At 45.2% G+C, this 22823-nt stretch overlaps 1 protein-coding gene across 2 annotated transcripts in view; it reads right to left on the bottom strand.

Annotated features, from left to right (window-relative positions):
• Nucleotides 1-22823, bottom strand: part of LOC114808675 (chromodomain Y-like protein) — a 147774-nt gene that overhangs the window by 60032 nt on the left and 64919 nt on the right. For both annotated transcript variants that reach the window (XM_029056464.1, XM_029056468.1), the window contains exon 2: nt 12239-12905. In XM_029056464.1, coding sequence (XP_028912297.1) covers nt 12239-12905 — 667 coding nt within the window. The remainder of the gene's footprint in view (nt 1-12238; nt 12906-22823) is intronic.

Here is a 22823-nt window from a genome sequence, read left to right as displayed (position 1 = left end):
TGACTCTTCCTGCTCCAGTCTATACTTCATTCCGCTGCCCGAACTATCTTTCTACAGAAACACACTGGGCATGTCACTCCCTCCTCAAAAACCTCCAGTGGTTGCCTATCAACCTTAACATAAAACAAAAACTCCTCACTCTTGGCTTCAAAGCTCTCCACCACCTGGTCCTCTCCTACCTCACCTTCCTTCTCTCCTTCTATAGCCCATTCTGTACACTCCACTTCTCTGCAGCTAACTTCCTCACAGTGCCTTGATCTCATCTGTCCCACCACCGACCCCTGGCCCACATCCTACCACTGTCCTGGAATGCCCTCCCTCCTCACGTCAGCCAAACTAACTCTCTTCCTCACTTCAAAGCCCTACTGAGAGCTCACCTCCTTCAGGAGGCCTTCCCAGACTGAGCCCTTCCTTCCCCTCTGGCCCTCTTCCCCTCCCTATTCCCTTTACTCCCTCCCTCTGCTCCCTTCCCCTCCCCACTGCACTTGTGCATATTTGTATATAATATTACTCTATTTTATTAATGATGTGTACATATCTATGATTCTATTTCTCTTGATGGTATTGATGCCTAACTACTTGTTTTGTTTTGTTGTCTGTCACCCCATTTTAGACTGTGAGCCCATTGTTAGGTAGGGATTGTCTCTATCTGTTGCCAAATTGTACATTCCAAACGCTTAGTACAGTGCTCTGCACAGTAAGTGCTCAATAAATATGACTGAATGAATGAATTAACCAAAACACTGCCCATGTCACATATATATTTAATTACAATCCTCGATAGTTACGTTCCTATTCTACACATTTTATTTGTACAGTCAATAACTTAATCAGCTCTTTTTCCTGCTAGATTAGTATAATACAGTATACAGATATATATAATATAAGCACACTGCTCAGCGCAAAAGAAAGTAATTGATGAGTACCAGTGATTGATCCTGTTAGCATTTGTACTACTTTTTGTTATATCCCTGTTATATCCTCTGGCTCCCATTCTTTGTCTGTCTTCGTGTTCATCCACTTTCACTGTAAGCTGCTGGAAGGCAGTGACCATGTCTCTTTATTTCAAGGACATAGTAAAGCACTATTAGTAGGCACTCAATAGATACCATTTATGATGAAAGTGATGACAAATCATTTACAGAATAGTTGGAGGGCAGGAAAGAAACAACTCTCTGGCTGTTGAGAGAACCACAAAATGAACAATAGGTAAATGAGTGCAAAGAAGTATAATCAGAATAAGCTACATGCAAGTATAATAAACAAGTGCTAAGGACACATGTTGGATGGCTGTAACCTGATGAGAAGATGAAGCTTAATTGGGGAAACCTTCTGAAGGATCTGAAGATGAGGAGAGTTGTGATCTATGTCATGAGTTCATCTCTGGGAACTCACCTTCCCCTACTTTCAGGCACTCAAGACAATTCCTAAGTGAAAACTATCCTCATCACCAATTTATGTCATGAGCCCAACTCTGATAATTCATTTTCCCCTATTCTTAGGCCCTCAAGACAAGTACTAAGTGAAAACTTTTCTTGTCACCAATTTATGTCAGCCCCAACTATGATCTCTGCCCTGTCTGGAGACCTCAGGCTGCTAAAGATTCACCTCACCCAGATTCCTACTCCTTAACTTGGAACCCCCACTGGGAAGGGGTTTCCAGCCATGAATTCACCACCCATTACATATGGGGGAGAACTTTATTCAACTCTTGGTCCATTTAAAAGGGGAAAACACACACACACACATACACACACATCAAAAAACCCCCAAAAAATGAAAGTGAGCCATCCAAAGGTCTGCTCCAAGTTCATGGAGGTGCTCCCACTTTGGAGAAACTCAAGGAGGCCAGCTTTGTGGTGACCACACTGTCTTGCAGTGGCTGCAAGAGATGGTGTGAACACCCAACATGAGTCCCAGCAGTTTGTGTTTTGCAGCGGCCATGCTGCCCTGTGGGGGGCTGAGGTGACAACACAGACATCCAATGCGAGTCTTTGGAGTTTGTTTGCAGCTTACAGCAGCCGCACTGCCTTGCAATAGCTGTGGTGGCAGTGTGAACACCTGACACGATTCTTTAGTAGTTTGGGGAAGCTGCACTACCTTGTAATGGCTGTAGCAGCAGTTAGTACACCTAACATGAGTCTTAGCAGCTCATGGCAACCGTGCTGCCTTGAGACTGTACTGACTCTTTTACCAACCTGAGGATTCAGTCACATCTGTGGTCTGGTTTGTAGCAACACTCCTGTGTCTTCCCTGCCTAGCCTTATTTGCTTTTTGTTATCTCATCTTCTGGTCAAGATGTCTCTGGCAGCAGCCCCTCTGCTCTCCTCTGGTGATTGCAGCTCCACTCAAGGTAACCACGCTTGTTTGTGCTGGTTACTGCTCTCCCGTCCGTTTGGCCACACGTATGTGGTACTACAGCAACGTTCATGCCCCAGTGCTTAAGAGATTTGGCCACACCACCTTACAATGTCGACTGCTCTCTTATCTTCTAGTTTCCAAAGAGAGGAGGGGAAAAAGAGAAAAGAAAGAGCCAGAAGCACATGCACAAACTCGAGATGACTGTCTTTTATCTGCCTCTGTCTCCGGAGTCATGGTGGTTCCTGATTCACTCCCTCAGGAGTCATGGTGGTTCTCGATTCTCTGCCTTGAGTGTTGTGGCAGTTCCTGATTGCTCCAGGCCTGTCACTGGGCAAAAGCAGGGAGGGAAGGCTATGCTTCCAAGGTGACGAGGTACAATCCTTGTGGGCAGGTAACTTGTCTACCAACTCTGTCATACTGTACTCTCCCAAGCGCTTAGTACAGTGCTGGGAACTCAATAAACACTCAATGCTCACTCCCCAGCAACCATCTTCCCTGCAGCAGAACAGTCTACAACCTGCTTGAGTTCATTCCTCCACGTTGTAGCTCATGGACTCAAAATGGTCACTCACAAAATGGTTTCCTAACTAACAAAATGGCTCCCATGGACTAACCACAATCTGGAGGATTTGAAAAAGGAAGGAGCTCCAGACAGAAGCAAAGGCATGAGAAAAGGAGTTAGAAATGGGGGAGTCTGGGATGACATACAATCCTTATGGACAGGCACTTAGAACAGTGCTGTTAACAAAATATACAATAAATACCACTGACTGAATGAATGAACACGATGATTAACTTGGATGGAACGAAGAATAAGGGAAAAGAGAACTACAACTCAAAGGGAGAGCGCTGAAGGAGTAACTCAAAGCCAAGCACCAGAATTTCTGTTTAGAGAGAAGAAAAATGGACAACCACTGAAGGTTTTTGAGGAGTGGGGAGACAAGTCCTGATTGTCATTTTTAAAAATGATCAGGACAGCAGAGGGAAGCATGAACTAGCGAAAGGGAGCAGTTGCAGACAGAGGAACCAATGAGGAAGATGATTCAGTGGTCTGGTTGGGATAAGCCAGGCATCTGGATCAGGGTAGTGGCCCAGAAAGGGGAGATTCAGGAAACGATGTAGTAGAAAAACTGGCAGGATTCAACCACAGGCAGAATGTGAAAATTGAAAAATAGTAAGAGACAAGAAGTAGCAAATTTTGAAGACAGGAAAAATCAGGCGGTTGGGGAAAGTTAGGAATAACAGTATTTTTAAGTGTTTAATGCAAAGCACAATACAAAGCACTGGAAAAGAGTACACAAGTAATAATAATAATCATAATAATAATAATTGTAGTATTTGTTAAGGGCTTACTATGTTCCAAGCACTGAACTGAGTCCCGCATGGGGTTCACAAATTAAGGTGGGAATTGGACACAAATTCTATCCCTCAAGGGACTCAATCTCGGGAGGAGGCTCACAATCTATGAGGAGTGGGATATGTAGGAAAGACAAAGAGTTTGATTTTAAGACATAACGATTTTGACAGTTAGCAGGATATACATATCTTGAAAGCATTTTGACTCCCATGACTCCCTTCGGAAAATTTTTCTGATGAGCTTTGATTTCCTGCAGCTTAGGGGAACATAACAGTTTGAAGTATGGGATTTGGGCTCTCCCCTCTCCTGCTTTTTTTAATGGCATTTGTTAAGTGCATATTACATGCTAGGCACTGAACTAAGCACTGGGGTAGATACAAGATAATCAGATTGGATACAGCACTGTCCCACATGGGGCTCACAGTATGGGCTGAGGCTAATGAAACACACAGCCTTTTTTGATAGGGTGGAGAGGTAATCTTGACAACCCCGTCTTGCAGATGAACTGAGGCACAGAGAAGATGAGTGAATTGCCCAAGGTCACGCAGCAGAAGTGGGGGAGTCAGGATTAGAACCTGGGGCCTCTGACTCCTAGAGCACAGGCCACCTTACATCCCACAGAGTCAGGTGCTAAATCACTTGAGATCTTACAAGGCTTGTCTCTCCCCAGAAAACTAACTGAACTGAAAAAAGAACATTAATTAAAAGAATAAGGGAAATAAATAAAGTGCAAGAGGAAGAGGAAGTACTGGCTTTCTTTAATTACACTCAGATGGGATGCTCCAAACCTGAAGTGCATCTCCCCAGATTCCAAGTTAAAAGGTACAAACAGATTAGCAAATTTATGCTCCAGGTGTCAGTGATAACAGCAGATATATTGGAAATGGCCTACAGATGGAAAGCTATGTATCTTCACCAGCCACCTGTTATGGCTCATGATCAGGCAGTATCATCGAGGGCAAGGGGAAGGAGGACAGAGAATTTTATTTGATCTTAAAAATTAGGAATTTCTGTAATGACTGAGTTTCTCTACTCCTCTTGCTCCTCAGTCAGGCAAAGCCATGGAACAGTTCTGAATTCTGTAATTAGCTTCTTCCTCTAGACTGCTAGCTCCTTGTAGGCAGGAACTATGCCCTATTGTATTGTACTCTCCCAAGAGCTTAGAATAATGCTTCACCCAAAGTAAGCCCTCAATAAATACTGCTGTTTGATTGATTTCTCATAGTCTCACTCAACCAAAACCATCTTGAACATAAAGCAACACATCACCCAAGACTCTCAAATTTTGGATTAAAGGAGTGACTTTCAAAGAGACTCAAAGTGCACTGAATTAGGGTGGTTGGGGAAGGACAGGGTACAACAGATGATCACAATATTTCCTGGTAGGAAGCAGATGGGGATGGGTGTGGCATTCACTGTGTGCAGACTACTGACCTAAGCACTTGGGAGAGAGTACAAAGATTTCGATACTGTCATCATGAAGGCTTAGAATGTTTAAAATGGAATCAGCAGTCAACTCCCATTAAAATTTCCCCAAGCAGAATTGCTCATTAATCAATCCATCAGTGGCATTTAAGTGCTAGCTCCATAATTAAGTTCATTCAATTTACAGTATGAAACAAATTTCCAAACACTATCTACTTGGAGTCAAAAAGCAATCATACATAGAAAGAATTTTCAAATTTTAGAAAGAACTTCGATATTTGTTTAGCAGTTTTACCTCAATCTCTGGAGGGAATCAACCACAATGAGGACCCTCCCCCATATGCCGCAGGCCCCGCAGTCCCTCAGAACCTCGTGTAGCTCCCAGACAATCCCCAATTTCTTCACTGACCTTCCAACTCCCCTAGTCTAGCACCTCTCCCATCATCACTCGAACCACCCCTCAAAGGCCATCCAGGTAGCCAACCCAGACCGTGGGACACTGTATTCCCTAGTCCCTTCCTGGCCCCCCCGAGCTATAGGACCATAGGATGTTGTGCTCCCCTGCTCCCTCCCCCTCCCCAGGGCCGTGGGACATTGTGCTCCCTAATCCCCCCACCCCCCAGGCCATGGGATATTGTGTTCCCCAGCTCTCCCCCTACCCCAGGGACATGGCTGAATCTTTCTCCTCCACTGCTCGCCACCACATGTACTCGGGATCTCCGGTCCCTTGGAACCGCACCTTGGACCACCCGTCCCTTGTTCCCGGCTAGCTCTCTGGTGCTCATCACTGACACAATTGAGTTGGGACCGCCTCTCCATTGGAGCCTCAGAGAAGCAGCGTGGCTCAGTGGAAAGAGCACGGGCTTTGGAGTCAGAGGTCATGAGTTCGAATCCCGGCTCGACCACTTGTCATCTGTGTGACTGTGGGCAAGTCACTTAACTTCTCTGGGCCTCAGTTACCTCATCTGTAAAATGGGGATTAAGACTGTGAGCCCCATGTGGGACAACCTGATTCCCCTATGTCTACTCCAGCGCTTAGAACAGTGCTCGGCACATAGTAAGCGCTTAACAAATACCAACATTATTATTATTATTGAGCCGCCCCTTGGACCACCGGTCCCCTTATTCCCGGCTGAATCTGCCACCATGTGGACACGGGATCTCCGCTCCCTTGGAGCTGCACCTTGGACCACCCATCCCTTACTCCCACCTAGCTCTTTGGCTGCCGATCACCGACACAATTGCGCCAGGACCACCTCTCCCTTGGAGCCGTGCCTTAGACTGCCAGTCCCCTTATTACCGGCTGAATAAGGGGACTGCTTATTCCACTGCTCGCCGCCACGTGAACTTGGGATCTCCGCTCCCTTGGAGCCACACCTTGGACTGCCCATCCCTTATTCCCGGCTAGTTCTTTGGCTGCCTATCGCCGACACATTTGCATCGGGACCACCCCTCCTTTGGAGCTGCGCCTTGGACCGCCAGTCCCCTTATTCCCGGCTGAATCTTTCTCCTCCAATAATCGCCGCCAAGGGGACTTGGGACCTCCGTTCCCTTGGAGCCACGCTATCAGACTTCATTGACCTGCCCCTGGGCTTATAGTCAGCTCCCCAAACTGGACTTCTGCATCCTCGCCGAAAGACTCCAACACTGATGTCCCACCCCCACTGATGTCCCACCCCCACCCCCACCCCACTGGAGGCCCCACAGTCACCAGATCCACAAGTAACTCCCAGATCTTCCCTCAACTTTCCCTGACACTCCTACTCCCAATGCCCCCCCATCTTACACCCCCTCATAGCCCATCCTGGTAGCAAACCTGAACCGCAGGACTCTGTTCTCCCCAGCAGCCCCCTGCCACCCAGAGTCTTGGGACATTGTGCTCCCCTGCTCCTCCCACCCCGGGGCCTTGGGACATTGTGCTCCCCTGCCACCTCTCACCCACCCCGGGCCATGGGACACTACATCCCCAACCGCCCTCTCCCACCCAGAAATGGTGATCCTTTGGGAAGTCCTCACTCTCTCCTGCCCTGTGAGTTGATAGGCTCCCCCACCTTCCCGCCGCTCCCATCCCTAGGCAACAATGCCCTTGTTCTAACTATGTTACTTTTGCTGCTCCCTGCGTCCGCAACCCACGTCGGTCATCCTCAAGGCTCCTCCACTGCCTCAGAGACATTTGGACCATGAGCCCCAGGACTCTCCTTGCCGCTAGCCTTTAGATTTTGATTCGATCGACCTTTAGTCAAGGCCACACCTGACCCTGGTCATCACCCACTTATTAATAATATCTTATTGTACCATGTTACTATATTACCGCTTTCACATGTTATTGTTAATTGTTCTCAGTGCTGCCACCTACCTCTGACCTCACCATGTCCTTCCACCCTCCTCCACCCATCTACCCCTCCCATTCCTCACCTTCCCCTTCCCCTCTCTCACCCAGCTCTTTCCCACTCTCTCCTCTGCCTCCTCCCATCTTCCCCTCCCCCGCCCTAGAACCCCACTTTACCAGCGCCACCCCTCTTCACCCTCCCTCTGTGCTCTTCTCCACCAAACCACCTCCTCCCAACCCCTCCCCTTCTCTCTTCCCCACCCATGCCCCATCCCAGTCCTCCTGACCCCATCACCTCTCATCCCCCTCTCCCCACCCAGGCCCCTGCCATCTCATTCCCATGCAAACCCTCCCCTCCCCCTGCTCCCTTCCCACTTCCTCCCTGCACCCACAGCTACTGTCAAGTGTGGCCTCTGGAATCCCCACTCCATTACAGGAAAATAAAGTACCTTTCATCCTTGACCTTTTCCTTTCCTGATCTCTCCTCCTCCTCGCCCTTACGGAAACCTAGCTCACTCCTGAAGACAAGGTCTCTTCTGCAGCTCTCTCCAGCAGAGGCCTCTCTTTCTCCCACTCCCCCGGACTCACCGGAAAGGGAGGAGGTATCATCTTGCTTCTCTCACCCCAATGCCGCTTCCTCTTCCCCCTTCCCTCTCTATCCCCTCCTTTGAAGCCCATATCATTAGCCTCTTCCACCCTCTCCAGATTTTTGTAACCGTCATCTACCACCCCCTTGGCCCCACCTCTGACTTCTTCAACCATCTCACCTTCCCTCTCTCTTTCTCTCTGCCCTCTCTGATCCTCGGAGACTTCAACATCCACATGGATGTGCCCGGTGACTCCTCTGCCACCTGCCTGCTATCACTCCTCGACTCTGCCAACCTCTTGCTCCACCACATCTCGCCCACTTACCAACTTGGTCACACCCTCGATCTCATCATCTCCTACCGCTGCACTATCTCCTCTCTCACCAACTCTGAAATCCCTCTATCGGACCATAACCTTCTTACTTGCCTCCTCTCTCACACTCTCTCCCCCTGCAAATCTGCATTACTCTCCCACAGAGACCTCCGCCCTCTTGATCCCATCCGTCTCTCTCCACCTTGCCTCCCTATCTCTCTACCCACTCTTGATGATCAGATTACTGGTCTCAACTCCACCCTCTCTACTCAATTCAACTTGCTCTCACCCCTTTCCCCTTCTCCCACTCCTCCAGAGACACCAGGAAAGGAGGAGGCGTCGGTTTCCTTCTCGCAGCCCAGTGCCACTTCCACACTATCCACTCTCCCTCTTCTATCTCCTTCCTCTCCTCTGAAACCCGTATTATTTGCTTCTACCACCCCCCGCCAGATTCTTGTAGCTGTTCCCTCCGTCGCTCTTGTTCCACTAACCCACAGCCCTGGATCACTTCTGCTCTCCACCTCCTTCGCTCTTATGCTTAAGCTGCTGAACACAGCTGGTGAAAGTCTAAGCACCAAGCCAAGCTTGTTCACTGCAACTTTATCCTTTCCTGCCTTAACTCTGACTTCTGCTCTGCCAATCAAATCTACCTCTCTTTCCTCATTGACGCCCAAGCCCATCACCTGTGCCAACTGTTCCATACTTTTAACTCTCTCCTCAGGCCCTTTGTTTCTCCCCTTCCTCCAACGCTTACTTCCAATGATCTGGCCACCTACTTCATTAGGGAAATTAACACCATCAGGCTGAGTTCCCCAAAGTCACCCCTCCCCCACTCTCCCCTACTCTCCCATCCTTCCCAGCATCCTTAGAGGAGATCTTTTCCCTCCCAAGTGCCACCCCCTCCACCTGTGCTTCAGACCCCATTCCCACTCACCTTATAAAAACTATCGCCCCATCCCTCCTCCCCTCCTTAACTTCCATCTTTAACCACTCACCCACCTACGGCTTCTGTCCCTCTGCCTTCAGACATGCCCATGTCTCCCCCATCCTAAAATAACCCTCACTTGACCCCACTTCCCCTTCCAATTATCATCCTGTGTCCCTCCTGCCTTTCCTTTCCAGACTCCTAGAACGTGTCTCCTACACATGCTGCCTTCAATTCTTTACCTCCAACTCTCTCCTGGACCCCTTCCAATCTGGCTTCCAACCCTTCCACTCCACTAAAACTGCCCTCTCAAAGGTCACCCATGACTTCCTTCTTGCCAAATCCAATGGCTCACACTCTGTCCTAACCCTCCTCGACCTAGTTGCCTCTGACACTGTTGACCATCCCCTTCTCCTCCACAGTTTATCTGATCTTGGCTTCACAGACTACATCCTCCCCTGGTTCTCCTCTTATCTCTCTGGCCGTTCATTCTCACTCTCCTTCACGGGCTCCTCCTCTCCCTCCCATCCATTAACTGTATCGGTTCCTCAAGGGTCAGTTCTTGACCCTTCTGTTCTCCATCTATACTCACTCTCTTGGTGAACTAATTTGCTACTATAGCTTCAACCATAGCTTCAACTATCATTTCTACGCAGATGACACCCAAGTCTACATCTCCTTCCCTACTTTCTCCTCCTCCCTCCAGGCTCGTATCTCCTCCTGCTCACAGGACATCTCCACCTGGATGTCTTCCCCCCACCTAAGACTCAACATGTCCACGACTGAGCTCCTTATCTTCCCTCCTAAACCCTGTCCTCTACCTGCCTTCCCTGTCACTGTGAACGGCACTACCATTCTTCCCATCTCACAGGCCCGCAACCTTGGTGTCATCCTTGTCTCTGCATGCTCATTCACCCTACACATCCAATCCGTCACCAACACCAGCCGGCCTCACCTTCACAATATCACCAAGATCCGCCCTTTCCTCTTATCCAAACTGCTATTGTGCTGAAAAAGCTTTCATAATATCCTGACTGGATTACTGTGTCATCCTCCTCTTTCATCTCCCATCCTCCTGTCTCTCCTTGCTCCAGTTTAAACTTCATTCCCCTGCCTGGATTATCTTTCTACAGAAACACACTGGGCATGTCACGCCCCTCCTTAAAAACCTCCAGTAGTTGCCTATCAACTTTAACATAAAAGAAAAACTCCTCACTCTTGGCTTCAAAGCTCTCCACCATCTGGTCCCTTCCTACCTCACCTCCCTTCTCTCCTTCTACAGCCCACTCCGTACACTCTTCTCCTCTGCCGCTCATCTCCTCACAGTCCCTCATTTGCATCCGTCCCGCCATCGACCCCTGGTCCACGTCGTATCACTGACCTGGAATGCCCTCCCTCCTCACATCCACCAAACTAACTCTCTTCCCCTCTTCAAAGCCCTACTGACAGCTCACCTTCTCCAGGAGGCCTTCCCAGACTGAGCCCTCCCTTTCCCTACGCTCCTCCTCCCTTCTCCATCCCCCCTTCTCCCACCCTGTTATTCCCCTTTCCCAGCCCCACAGCCTGAGCATATTTGTATAGATTATTTATTACTGTATTATTTATTACTCTGCTTATTTTGTTAATGATGTGTATATATCTATGATTCTATTTATCTTGATGATATTTACACCAGACTACTTGTTTTGTTTTGTTCTGTTTTGTTTTGTTGTCTGTCTCTCCCTTTTAGATTGAGAGCCCGTTGTTGTCTCTATCTGTTGCCGAATTGTACTTTCCAAGCACTTAGTACAGTGTTCTGCACAAAGTAAGTGCTCAATAAATACAATTGAATGAATGAATGAATGAATGACTGGCATTTAGAGTCATTGGATGAAGAAACCAAAAACATATCTACCTTGAATATGTCTATGCTGTACTCTCCCAAGCACTTAGTACAGTACTGTTCACACAGTAATTGCTCAACAAATACGACTAAATGAATGCATACATTTAGTGTTTGATAAATATCATCAAATGACTTTACAGATGGAGGACCTGAGCCTTACCGGGTATTGTGACTAAGCCACCTCACCAGTTAATGTGACTAAACCACACCACAACAATGACAAAGATGGACAGTGGAGAACAGTGGCAACAGTTTTACTAACCTTCATATCAATCGGTTACAAAATCACAAAACATAAGGAAAACTCAAGCAGAGATCTGATTCGGTCATCAAAATTTAAGTCTGCCTAGTTCTTATTAATAGGCACTCAGATTTGAGACTTAATTGTTCCAGAAACAGCCCAGAGAGAAAACTCCCAAATTTGAATTTAAGCCAAATTTCAAGGAATGTAATGGAGATTATTCCATTGATTGCCATTACAATGAAAGTCCAAGGCCTCATTTAAAGCAGATAAATCAAATTGACCGATGACAGCAACGTATAATTTAGCACACTGAATGTAAAATCTCATGAAAAAGGGGCAAGAAGGAAATACTTGAAAAATTTCAGCTACACATTCTGGGATTAATTTCATAACACAGTCCTATCACTCATAACATATTTGAGTTTCTAACCTCTTTTCATTTAATAGTAATTTCTTGAGGGCTTACTGTGTGGAGAGCACTGTATTTTGAATACAGATATTATATGAAACAATTCAAAGCAATGGAGAAGTTCTCAGGTATGTTCCATTGGCTAGGTTAAATACAAATGCATCTTATGTGGATTTTAAAAATCTACATGCCACTACTGGATTTTCAGCAAAGACAGTGGAAGTTGGCAAATATTTTAATGACTCACAGTGTCATCTTTATTTAAAACAAGAATTAGTAAGCTTTCCAACTTTCTGATTAAAAATGATGACTATATTAGAAAATCTGCATTCATGTCCATTGAAAAGGGAACTACTCATATTTTAAATCGTGTCACGCAGAAAACAAGATTTTATTCGCTTACCTTTTCCATTGATCGTTAATGTGGATGTGATGGTTGCAGTAACCGGAACTGGCAATTGAGGCACTAAGGAGTGTATTCTTGGCCTGCTCCCCATTCTAGCCCTTTCTGCACCAGGACCCAGGAAAGCACCAACTGGCTTTTCTGCTGCCATTTCAGGTGCCAAAGAGTCTTCCTGATCCTGATCAATTTGATCTAGTTTATTGGGACTTTCATTCTGAAAATCATCAACTGCTGTCCTACTCTTAATAGGACTTTTAGGCACCAGGATTTTAATACCAGATTTTGCAAGGTCCATATCTTTCCTGTTTGAGAAAGATGGGGATGTATTTTTCCGGAGCTTCTGGCTGGCAGTAAACAATGGATTATTTTTTGACTGATGGACTTTGCCAATTACTAATGATTTAGGAGATGTCTTTGAAAAACTGCTATTGGTTGATCTAGAAATCTGCTTCCTGGCATTGTTGAGAGACATCCTATTTGCCCTAGTTAAAATGCTTTCCTTCTGTTTCTCGTTGTGGTGTCTGTTGAATTCATGAATGTATTCTTCACAGTTCACAAGATGCTGCTCTGGTTCCCAAGTGTCATCTTCACTGTCATAGCCTTTCCACCGCACCAGATATTCTATCTTTCCTTTCTTGTTCTTCCTTCTGTCTACAATTCTTTCGACCTATTAAAAAAAAAAGGAAATTGGGAAACATGACATTTGGTTCTAAATAACAGAGAATGATAAGCATTGGACACAGTAATAATTGTATAACAAAACAACCAAAACCAGGACAGTAACAGAGAGGTTTCTTCCGGTAAAAAAGTAAGCCCCCTGAATGATAGTTTATGTGATTCTAAAACCCTTCAAAATTAGGCCAAGTGAATGATTCATTAATTCATTCCTTCATTCAACTGCATTTATTGTTTACTGTGTGCTAAGCACTGTTCTAAGTGCTTGGGAAAGTACAATAATACAATAAACAAACACAATCACACTCCCTGACCACACAACAAGCTTACATTCTCGATTCGGGGAGACAGACATTAATATAAATTACAGATGTGCATATAAATGCTATATGACTGGAAGGGACGAAGAACAACGGAAGCAAGTCAGGTTGATGCAGAAGGGAATGGGAGACTGAAGGAGCCCCTCCTTCAGTAATTAAAAGTAATTAATTACTGAGTTACTTAGTAATTACTTAGAGTAATTTAAAATGATAGTTTATATGATTCTAAAACCCGATCCATGCAATGCCTGCCACATAAATGATCATGGCATTTTGTTTTCGTGAATGAATGGCAAGTCCAAAGAGAAAAGAAATGGGTAGCTTATTACCACTGTAAAAGGTAAAACTCAGAGAAAATAAATCAAAGTGAAAAATTATCCTCTTTAGAGTAAGTATAGAGAATAGCCTGTTATGACTGTGCCAGGTCACTTCTTTACTCATGGTTAGGAAGTCTTTGAATTCTTTCTTTTGTCTTAACCCATCTTTTTAATAAGCTGTAGTCAAAGAACCATTCTGAACCTACCCACTCTTCACTTACAAAGACCTAGGTACCAGGATTGTCATTCGGTACAAGACAGGGTTGGGCTGGTATGGAAACAAAAATATACCCACTCCTAAAACATCTTAATTCAGACAGTAATCTCTCCTGATATTTGGAATATACAAAAAAACCTGAAGTTGGCTCTTCTTTAAACCTCACCCGTTGGAAGATGGAGGAGAGCTTTGAAGCCAAGAGTGAGGAGTTTCTGTTTCGTGCGGAGCTTGATAGGCAACTATTGGAGGTTTTTGGGGAGGGGAGTGAGATGCCCGGAGCGTTTCTGTAGGAAGATGAACGGGCAGTGGAATGAAGAATAGACAGGAGTGAGGAGAGATAGGAGGAAGGGAGATGAGAGAGGAGGATAACACGATAATCCATTCGGGATATTATGAGTGCTTGTACCTGCACGACAGCAGTTTGTATAGAGAGGAAAGGATGGATCTTGGCGATATTGTGAAGGTGAGCCTGGCAGGTGTTGGTGACAGATTGGATGTGTGGGGGTGAATGAAAGAGCAGAGTCAAGGATGACACCAAGGTTGTGGGCCTGTGAGACGGGAACATCCACAGTGACAGGGAAGTCAGGGAGAGGACAGGGTTTGGGAGGGAAGATAAGCTCAGTTTTAGACATGTTGATTGGGAGGGAAGATAAGGATCTCAGTTTTAGACATGTTGAGTTTTAGGTGGCGGGCAGACATCCAGGTGGAGACGTCCTGGAGGCAGGAGGAGATATGAGCCTGGAATGAGGGGGAGAGAACAGGGGAGGAGATGTAGATTTGGGTGTCAACTGTGTAGAGATAATAGTGGAAGCCGTGGAAGTGAATGAGTTCACCAAGGGAGTGAATACAGATGGAGCACATAAGAGGGCCAAGAACTGACCCTTGAGGAACGCCTACAGTTAGTGGATGGGAGGGGGAGGGGGAGTGAACGGCCAGAAAGATAAGAGGAGAATCAGGAGAGGATGGAGTCCATGAAGCCAAGGTGAGATAAAGTGTGGAGGAGAAGGGGATGGTGGACAGTGTCAACGGCAGCTGAGAGGTGGAGGAGGATTAGGATGGAGTAGAAGCCATTGGATTTGGCAAGAAGGAGGTCATGGGTGACCTTAGAGAGAGCAGTCTCGGAAGAGTGGAAGGGACGGAACCCAGATTGGAGGGGGTCCAGGAGAGAATGGGAGTTAAGGAATTCTAAGCATCGATTGTAGATGACTCATTCTAGGATTTTGGAAAGGAAGGGTAGGAGGGAGAGAGAATGGTAACTGGAAGGGGAAGTGGGGTCAAGAGAGGGGTCTTTTAGGATGGGGGAAACATGCGCATGTTTGAAGGCAGAGCAGACAATCTTGAGGAGCATACAGTGTGCATGCATGGGGGTGGTTTTTCCAGCCTCGCTTGCTGCCAAGAACTGGATCTCACCTTTGGTGGCTCCAACTGCAGAAAGTCCTATGATCTACTCCTTTCTGTACCTCTTTAACAATATCTAAAAAGGGGGTTATGCCACTCGAGTTGTCTCATCAAACGCCTCCGCTCCCCACCAGCCCCCCTACCTCAGAGTAACCCCCGTCTCCCACATGCAGCAGCCCTGATTTTCACAGAAGCTGACCTGGGACAAAAACTGCCCTGTGAGGGGGCTTTTCTTCTCTCTCCCACCGTCCGCCACAGCAAAGGAAGGGCTAGGGCAAACTGGGTCGCAAAGAGAGAAGGAGTGGCTGCTTACCAGAACCCCAGAATCTCAACATGTGCTCCAGCATCGAACTCTGGCAAGAACCATTAGAAGAACAGGAGAAGCAGCGTGGCTTAGTGGCAAGAGCACGGGTTTGGGAATCAGAAGACGTGGGTTCCAATCTCAGCTCCACCACTTGTCTTGCCGTATAAGCCTGGACAAGCCACTTAACTTCTCTGTGCCTCAGCTACCTCATCTGTAAAATGGGACTTAAGACTGTGAGCCTCACATGGGACAACCTAATTACACTGTAGCTACCCCAACGCTTAGAACAGTGCTTGGCACATAGTAAGCGCTTAACAAATACCATAATAATAATAATAACCAGAAAGATCCAGCTTTGGGCCCTCCCGACGGTAATGGTGGGGGTGAGAGGGCCATTGCAGAGTGGATCAATAGTGGTGGGAAAAGGGCTGTTATGGGCTGATTGGCCAGAGATCTCCTTGCTCTGGGGCAGAGGCAATTAATATTATTCATAATTATTATTCATAATTACTGATAATAAATAATGGACTATGGTATTCTCTCAGGGGCTTAGCACAATGTTTTGCACATAGTGAGTGCTCAACAAGTACCACTGATTGAATCCCTGTGGTATTTGTTAAACGCTTATTATGTGCCAGGCACTGTACTAAGCACTGGGGTAGACAAAAGATAATCAGGTTGGACACAGTCTCTGTCCCATACTGGGCTCTCAGACTTAATCCCCATTTCCCATACTGGGCTCTGAGACTTAATCCCCATTTAACAGATGGGGTAATAGCCACAGAAAACTTAAGTAACTTGTCCACAGTCTCCCAGCAGACAAAAGGAGGAGCTGAGATTAGAAAACCAGGTCCTCTGACTCCCAGGTCCTTTAGGCCATGCTGCTTCTCATCACTAGAGTTTGCCATATCTTCTCTGCCATTACCCTTTTGCGCAGAGAACCTCAGTGGGTACCTTCATAGTTGATCCGTGGATTTATACACATACGCAGCTGTATGACTGTTCACATGGCACATGAAGTGACTAGGCATGTATATCTGTCACATCTGCATTCGCTGTTTCCCTCTGCATTTCTCTATTCTCTCACACCTGCACAGAGGGCAAGGTTAGTAAATAAAGAAAAGCTATTTGGAATAACAAATAGCTAGCTTCTGAAGGGAAGAGGAAAACTTTTAGATAAAAAAACACACCACTTTCAAACATCTCAACTGCTTTTCATGGACACTGTAAACCCCCAAAAGGTAGATGTATTATTTTTCACAGACCATGTAAAACAAAAATACCAGGTAAAAAGCCAAAGAAATCTACTTAACTGAGTTTCACAGCAGAGTGTTTGCTCCCTTGTTTCTGAGTCTGCTTTTCTAAAATGGACAAGCAGTGGAGTTGACTCAGCGACCAGAAAACTAAATGGAGTTCCAGGTAAGCAATTCTTTGTGCTACCGTTGTATTTTCACAATGGAACACAAATCTGGGAAGCAAGGTTGACTGAATAAAAGCTCTCTAATTTTTTTTACAGGAAGATAGTTAAAAAGATGGACTCCAAATAATTATTTAGAAAACAGAGTCTGTAACTATCTGAAAGATTTACAAATGACCACGCTATTAGGTTACTTTATGAATCATGTCATTCTCCCTTCTTGCAGCTCCATGTCAAATGTTTTTGTCCTTATATTTGAATATTCTCCACCAAATGGCAACCCATATGTAAGTGCTTTAAAATTCTTCTTCAGCCCTATCTTGTCCTCCACTCCTAACTAAAGCCATTCTCTTCCCTTCCCACATATTTGATTCTTCCCCCATCAAGCCATTGCTCATGCTCTTCCGCCACCTAGAAAATGTTTTTCAATCATTTTCATCCAACCATGTCCTTCTCCATTCCAAACTCTGTTGAAAGGAATGATGTGTCTTCTTGTTCACTAGAAAGTAAGAATTAAAGAAATGCTATTACGGCCTTTCCAGCCGAATATTCTATCTCTGATAGTGGCCACAGGACACTTGGAGTGAAAGTATGCAGGGTGGTTTAGTGGGAAGAGCACAGGCCTTGAGGGTCAGAAAAAACATGTTCTTATTCCAGCTCTATCTCTGGTCTGCTATGTGACCTAGGGCAAGTCACTTAGCCTTTCTGTGCTCCAGTATCTTTCTCTATTAAATTAGAAGGCTCCTACTCTCCTTACTTCACACTGTGAGACCTACATGCAATGAGGACTCTGACTGTCTTCAACCTTTCCTAGCACTTAGCAAGGTGTCTGGCACATTGTCAGTGTTAATTAAGTACCATAATTATTATTATAAGTGCCTTGGGGACAGGGAATGCATCATTTACATGTTCTCTACTTCCCAAGTGGGATAGCTTAAGGTACTGCACTCAGTGGACCCTCTATAATTGCTATTACTACTACCACTACTACTGATGTCAATCCTGATGGTGAGATTTCTTCCAATATTGTAAACATCTCCTTCCACATTCCATGCTTTCCCTGTGAAGGCTATACCAGATTAGACTGTAGGCCTGTGAGGTCAGAAATGCTGCTTCGTATTTCCTTTGTGAGTCCTCACAGAGCTTGCTCAGTATGGTACTTGATATACAAATCCCCAAGACAGCTAAACAGCAAGCAATGCTATGTATTAAGCACCAATTGTGTGCAGAGTACTGTACTGAGCACCAGAAGAGAATGCAAGGCTCCCGGAGAATGAGAACAGCAAGGAGCCCAATAACAATGACACAACAGCCCTGCAGAAAAATAGGAAACTCAGACCACAATCCCTAATAAAAGCAACAAATAGTCATTTGCCTATGATACTGCCTTTCAGGAAGCTGCCAAGAGAAGGGCATGGCCAAGAGGAATCACCAAGATTTGGTTCAATGCAGAAGACTCAGAGATCAAGTCTTCTTGCAGCAAAACGTGCCCTGCATAGACAGCATCAAGAATTTTATACAGCTTTCATGGACCTTTGTACTGTGCTCTGCACACTGTAAACACTCAGTAAATATAACTAACACTACAAAAGTCTATGAGTCCACTTATAGATCTGGAAGTTCCTGAGGAAGTCTACTTCAGGACAGCATGGTTGGTCATGTCAGAGTTGGGGGACAGGGAAGGTGGGAGGACAGAGAGAGAGAGAGAAAGAGAGAGACAGGGATTGCATTATGAGGATGACTGTGCCCTTAAGGTACACACTTAAGAAAACTTGAGGATAGCCATAAACTGCTCTGCCAAATCAGGCAGACATGAGAAAGAGGTGGAGGCATGGTCAGTGAATTTTCTCAAGAGGAATGACAGTGTGAACTGGCCTATAGTGGAAGAATGTCTAAGTAGGAGGAACAGAGAGAACTGAGAGAGAGAGAGAGAATTTTAGCGACTATGATCAGGACTTTTTGCTAAATATGGAGGGATGGGATAGCTGCATAGGTAGTCTCTGAGGACTGGAGGGACTAGTGCAGTATAACATTTCGGAAAAGAGATCCAGGCAGCAGACTGAAGTATGGACTGGAGAAGAGGGAGGGACTGGAGAAAGAGGGTGATGTCAGAAGAAACAGTCATGAGTAGAGATGTGGTCTCAGGGGAGGCGTGTAAGCTTTCCTTATGGTACTGTAACTCAGGATCCACAATCCCCACATGGTAAAAGTACTTCCCATTCTTTTCTATGGTCAAAAGTTTCTCCTCCCTCTCTTTTGCAAAGATTTTTTAAACTATTTTATCAATCAATCATTTTTGTTGAGTGCTTCCCGTGTGCAAAGCACTGTGCTAAGCACTTGGAAGAGTACAATAAATCAATGAACAGACACATTCCCTGCCCACACTGAACTTACCATCTAGTTGGGGAGCTAGATATTAATATAAACAAATAAATTACATATATGGACATAAGAATCAAGCAATCATATTTTTAATGTGGCATTTGTTAAACACTTACTATGTGTCAAACACTGTTCCAAGTGTTGGAATAATACGAGTCAATCAGGTTGGACACAGTCCCCAAGTCCCTGTCCTACATGGGGCTCACATTTGAAGTAGGCCTATGGTTTGTTGAGTGCTTACTGTGTGCAGAGCACTATACTAAGAGCTTGGGAGAAGACAATATAACAATAAACAGACATGTTCGCTAGAGGGGCATCAATCTATCAAATCAATCGACAGTATTTATTGGGTGCTTTCTGTGTGCACAACACTGCACTAAGAATTTGGTAGAGTCCAATACAACAGACTTGGTAGGCGTAATCCCTGCCCGCAGGGAGCTTCCATTTTTCATCCAATAGTATTTACTGAGTGCTTACTATGTGCAGAGCACTGTACGAAGCACTTGGAATGTACAAATCGGTAACTGGTAGAGACAGTCCTGCCTTTTGATGGGCTTACAGTCTAATCATTTTATGCCTGCAGTACACTAAGGAACAACACATATTACCATACAATTATTTCATAAAAGTGGCCATAACAACGGGCTTCCTGCTACCTCTTACCCACTGCTGTTCAAGCATATTTATTTTATTTATTAGGGTCAATGAAAATGTTTTCCCAGTCAGTTGGGCTCGATCAGAAAGATATGGCCACTGATTGGAGAATATGCAGAGCCCTTAATGACCTTAAGGGTGGAGAAAAAATGAGGCGACCAAAATCCCAGGGTCTCCACCATCACAATTTCAACAACACATAGTAAATCTCTTCTACGTAAAAGCAGTTCATCAAAGGGAGTTAATAGAAATAGCTGAATTCCACAAGTTTCGGCACGTGTCTATGCAGAATCAGCACATGCCCATCTACTGCCCTCCTCTCCATCAAGAAAAACTAACTAGGCCGATAAATGTGCACTGGGTATCACTTGGAATAGGCTGAATTTGAAATACCCCAGCATAGTTCATTGGTCCAAATTAAAGGGAGGAAATTCAAAAAGCCTCCTTTCTGTTTTGCCTAGAGTTTGAAAATCCATACTTGGGGGAGGCTCAGCACGAGCCTTTCTGACAGCATTCAAGGAACAACCTATATTTATGCATTATGCAAATTCTACATTATGAGAATATCTGGCTCCGACTCATCAGACACAATAATCTCAACACAGAATTTTAATGTTGGTCCAAGAGCATCTAATAACAACTTTCCGAAACACTGCCAGACACCGATTTACAATCAAACAAATCATTTGTTCTATTTCCAGTAGCTCCCAGCAGGTACCTTATCTGGGTGTTATAGAAATTCAATCTTCCTTAGCTAGGGTGTTTAAGCAAGACCACAAACCGATAATTCAAAACAATAAATACTATCTAGGTGTGCTTTTAACTTTTCTATAGATTTCTCTGTGATTATTTCTCCTGTTTACTTCCGAGGTCTCAAATTACTAGAACATAATCCTAAAAGTTCATTGGTTCATGTTTCCTAAATGGCAACTGATAATCGTTGAACTTGTTTAACAAGGGTGCCAATAATGGGCAAACCAAGTTACAGAATAAATGAACAGTGGTCCATATTCCCTTTTTGACATCGCTACTGCAATTAAGATGCAGTCCAAAGAAACAAGAATTGATGAGCATCCTGGTGGGGACTGCGGGGTTGAGGTGGAGGGGATCTTGGGGGAGAAGGTGAAGAAGGAACAATTCCTAAAGTTCGGCAAATTCAGTTCATGCCTTCTTCTGCCCTCAGTGGAGGCTTTCCTGTAAGTCACTCCTAATCACCGGGCACACTTGACATTCCAAATGAGTGGTGGGATGATCCACGTTATCTCTCGTCTTAGTGCTCATCCTAAAACACCATAGGGAAAGAACAGCATGGCTCACTGGAAAGAGCACAGGCTTTGGAGTCAGAGGTCGTGGGTTCTAATCCTGGCTCCACTTGTCAGCTGTGTGACTTTGGGCAAGTTACTTAACTTCTCTGTGCCTCAGTTACTTCATCTGTAAAATAAGGACCAAGACCGTGAGCCCCATGTGGGACAACCTGATCGCCTTGAATCCCCCCAGCCCTTAGAACAGTGCTTTGCATATAGTAAACGCTTAACAAATGCCATCATTATTATTATTATTTGGAAAAATCATCTGTATTTAATGAGTGCTTACTGTGTGCAGCGTACTTTACTAAGAGCATGGGAGAGTACAATATAACAATATAACAGGGTCGGTAGACATGTTCCCTGCTCACAGTGAGCTTACAGTCTAGAGGAAAAAGACCTCTGTCCAATGACCGACAGAGAGAATTGGCATTATTCACACGCAACCTAACCCCAAAGGCTGTGTCTACATGAGACAAACCTGATGGTAGGTGGGAATGTGTTTTCCATAGAAATTGCCTTTTTTCTTAACCATCTTAAATTACATCCTGCATATGAGCCAGGCAACAGTAGAAGGGTTGAAAAGTTGTTCTTTCAGCCACAACTTAACATCTTGGACTAAAAGTCACCCCAATAAACTAGCCATAGACAGACTACTAAAATAGACAGTGTATCTTTTCAATGAGCTTGTACCCTGACAAATGCTCCAATTGGGTTACCAGTCTCTCGAGAGATCATTGACGCCCAGTGGTGCTGGCAACTCTGGGCTGTTTGCCTCTGCCATGCCTGCCACCAGCCTCCTGACATTTTGAGGACTAACCTTAGGTACTGGAGTAGAGATGACAGGACTAGGATCTGAAATCAGGAGGGCACATCAGGGTCAATTCATTCATTCATTCATTCAATTTATTCAATAGTTTTTATTGAGCACTTACTATGTGCAGAGCACTGAACTAAGTGCTTGGAATGTACAATTTGGCAGCAACACTAAACGAGTAGTAGGGGCCTGACCTAAAACAAGATCCATAACATACTAAGGAGTAAAATGTTACTGCTGCCTTTATGGCTGGACTCTCAATTCAGAGATGTTCTAAATACCAGCAGCAACTCAGAATAGGTCTCAATCAGGAGTAGGTGATAAGTCTGAAGGTGTGGGCCTGGATACAAAAGGACCTCAGAGATTCTTTTTGGGACCAGAGCCAGGCATGAGGAAGAAAGCGAGAGGGAACTCATTTTGGACTTTCAGATTGCAGCTATTACGTGGCTATTTGACACAAGACAAATGAGAGGCCTCCGAAACCAAGATGGTGTTAAATTACTAATGAAATCTGTTACTGCACTTGCCTACCTCTCTTTCTGTTCAAGACTTTTCAACATCAAGTAGAAAGAGCATGGACCTGGAAGTCAGAGGACTTGGGGTTCTATTTCCAGCCCTGCCACCTGCCTCCTGTGTGGTTTGGGCAGGTCACTTAACTTCTCTGTGCCTCAGTTCCCTCAATAAATGGGGATTACAACTATGAGCTCCTTGTAGGACATGGACCATGCACTGATTATCTTTAATCTTCCCCAGCATAGTGAGTGCTTAGCAAACACCATT

The sequence above is a fragment of the Ornithorhynchus anatinus genome, chromosome Y2 (genome assembly GCF_004115215.2).
Source record: "Ornithorhynchus anatinus isolate Pmale09 chromosome Y2, mOrnAna1.pri.v4, whole genome shotgun sequence".
Lineage (NCBI taxonomy): Eukaryota > Metazoa > Chordata > Mammalia > Monotremata > Ornithorhynchidae > Ornithorhynchus > Ornithorhynchus anatinus.
The sequence above is the reverse complement of the archived record's forward strand: the minus strand, read 5'-3'. Positions and strand labels throughout refer to the sequence as shown.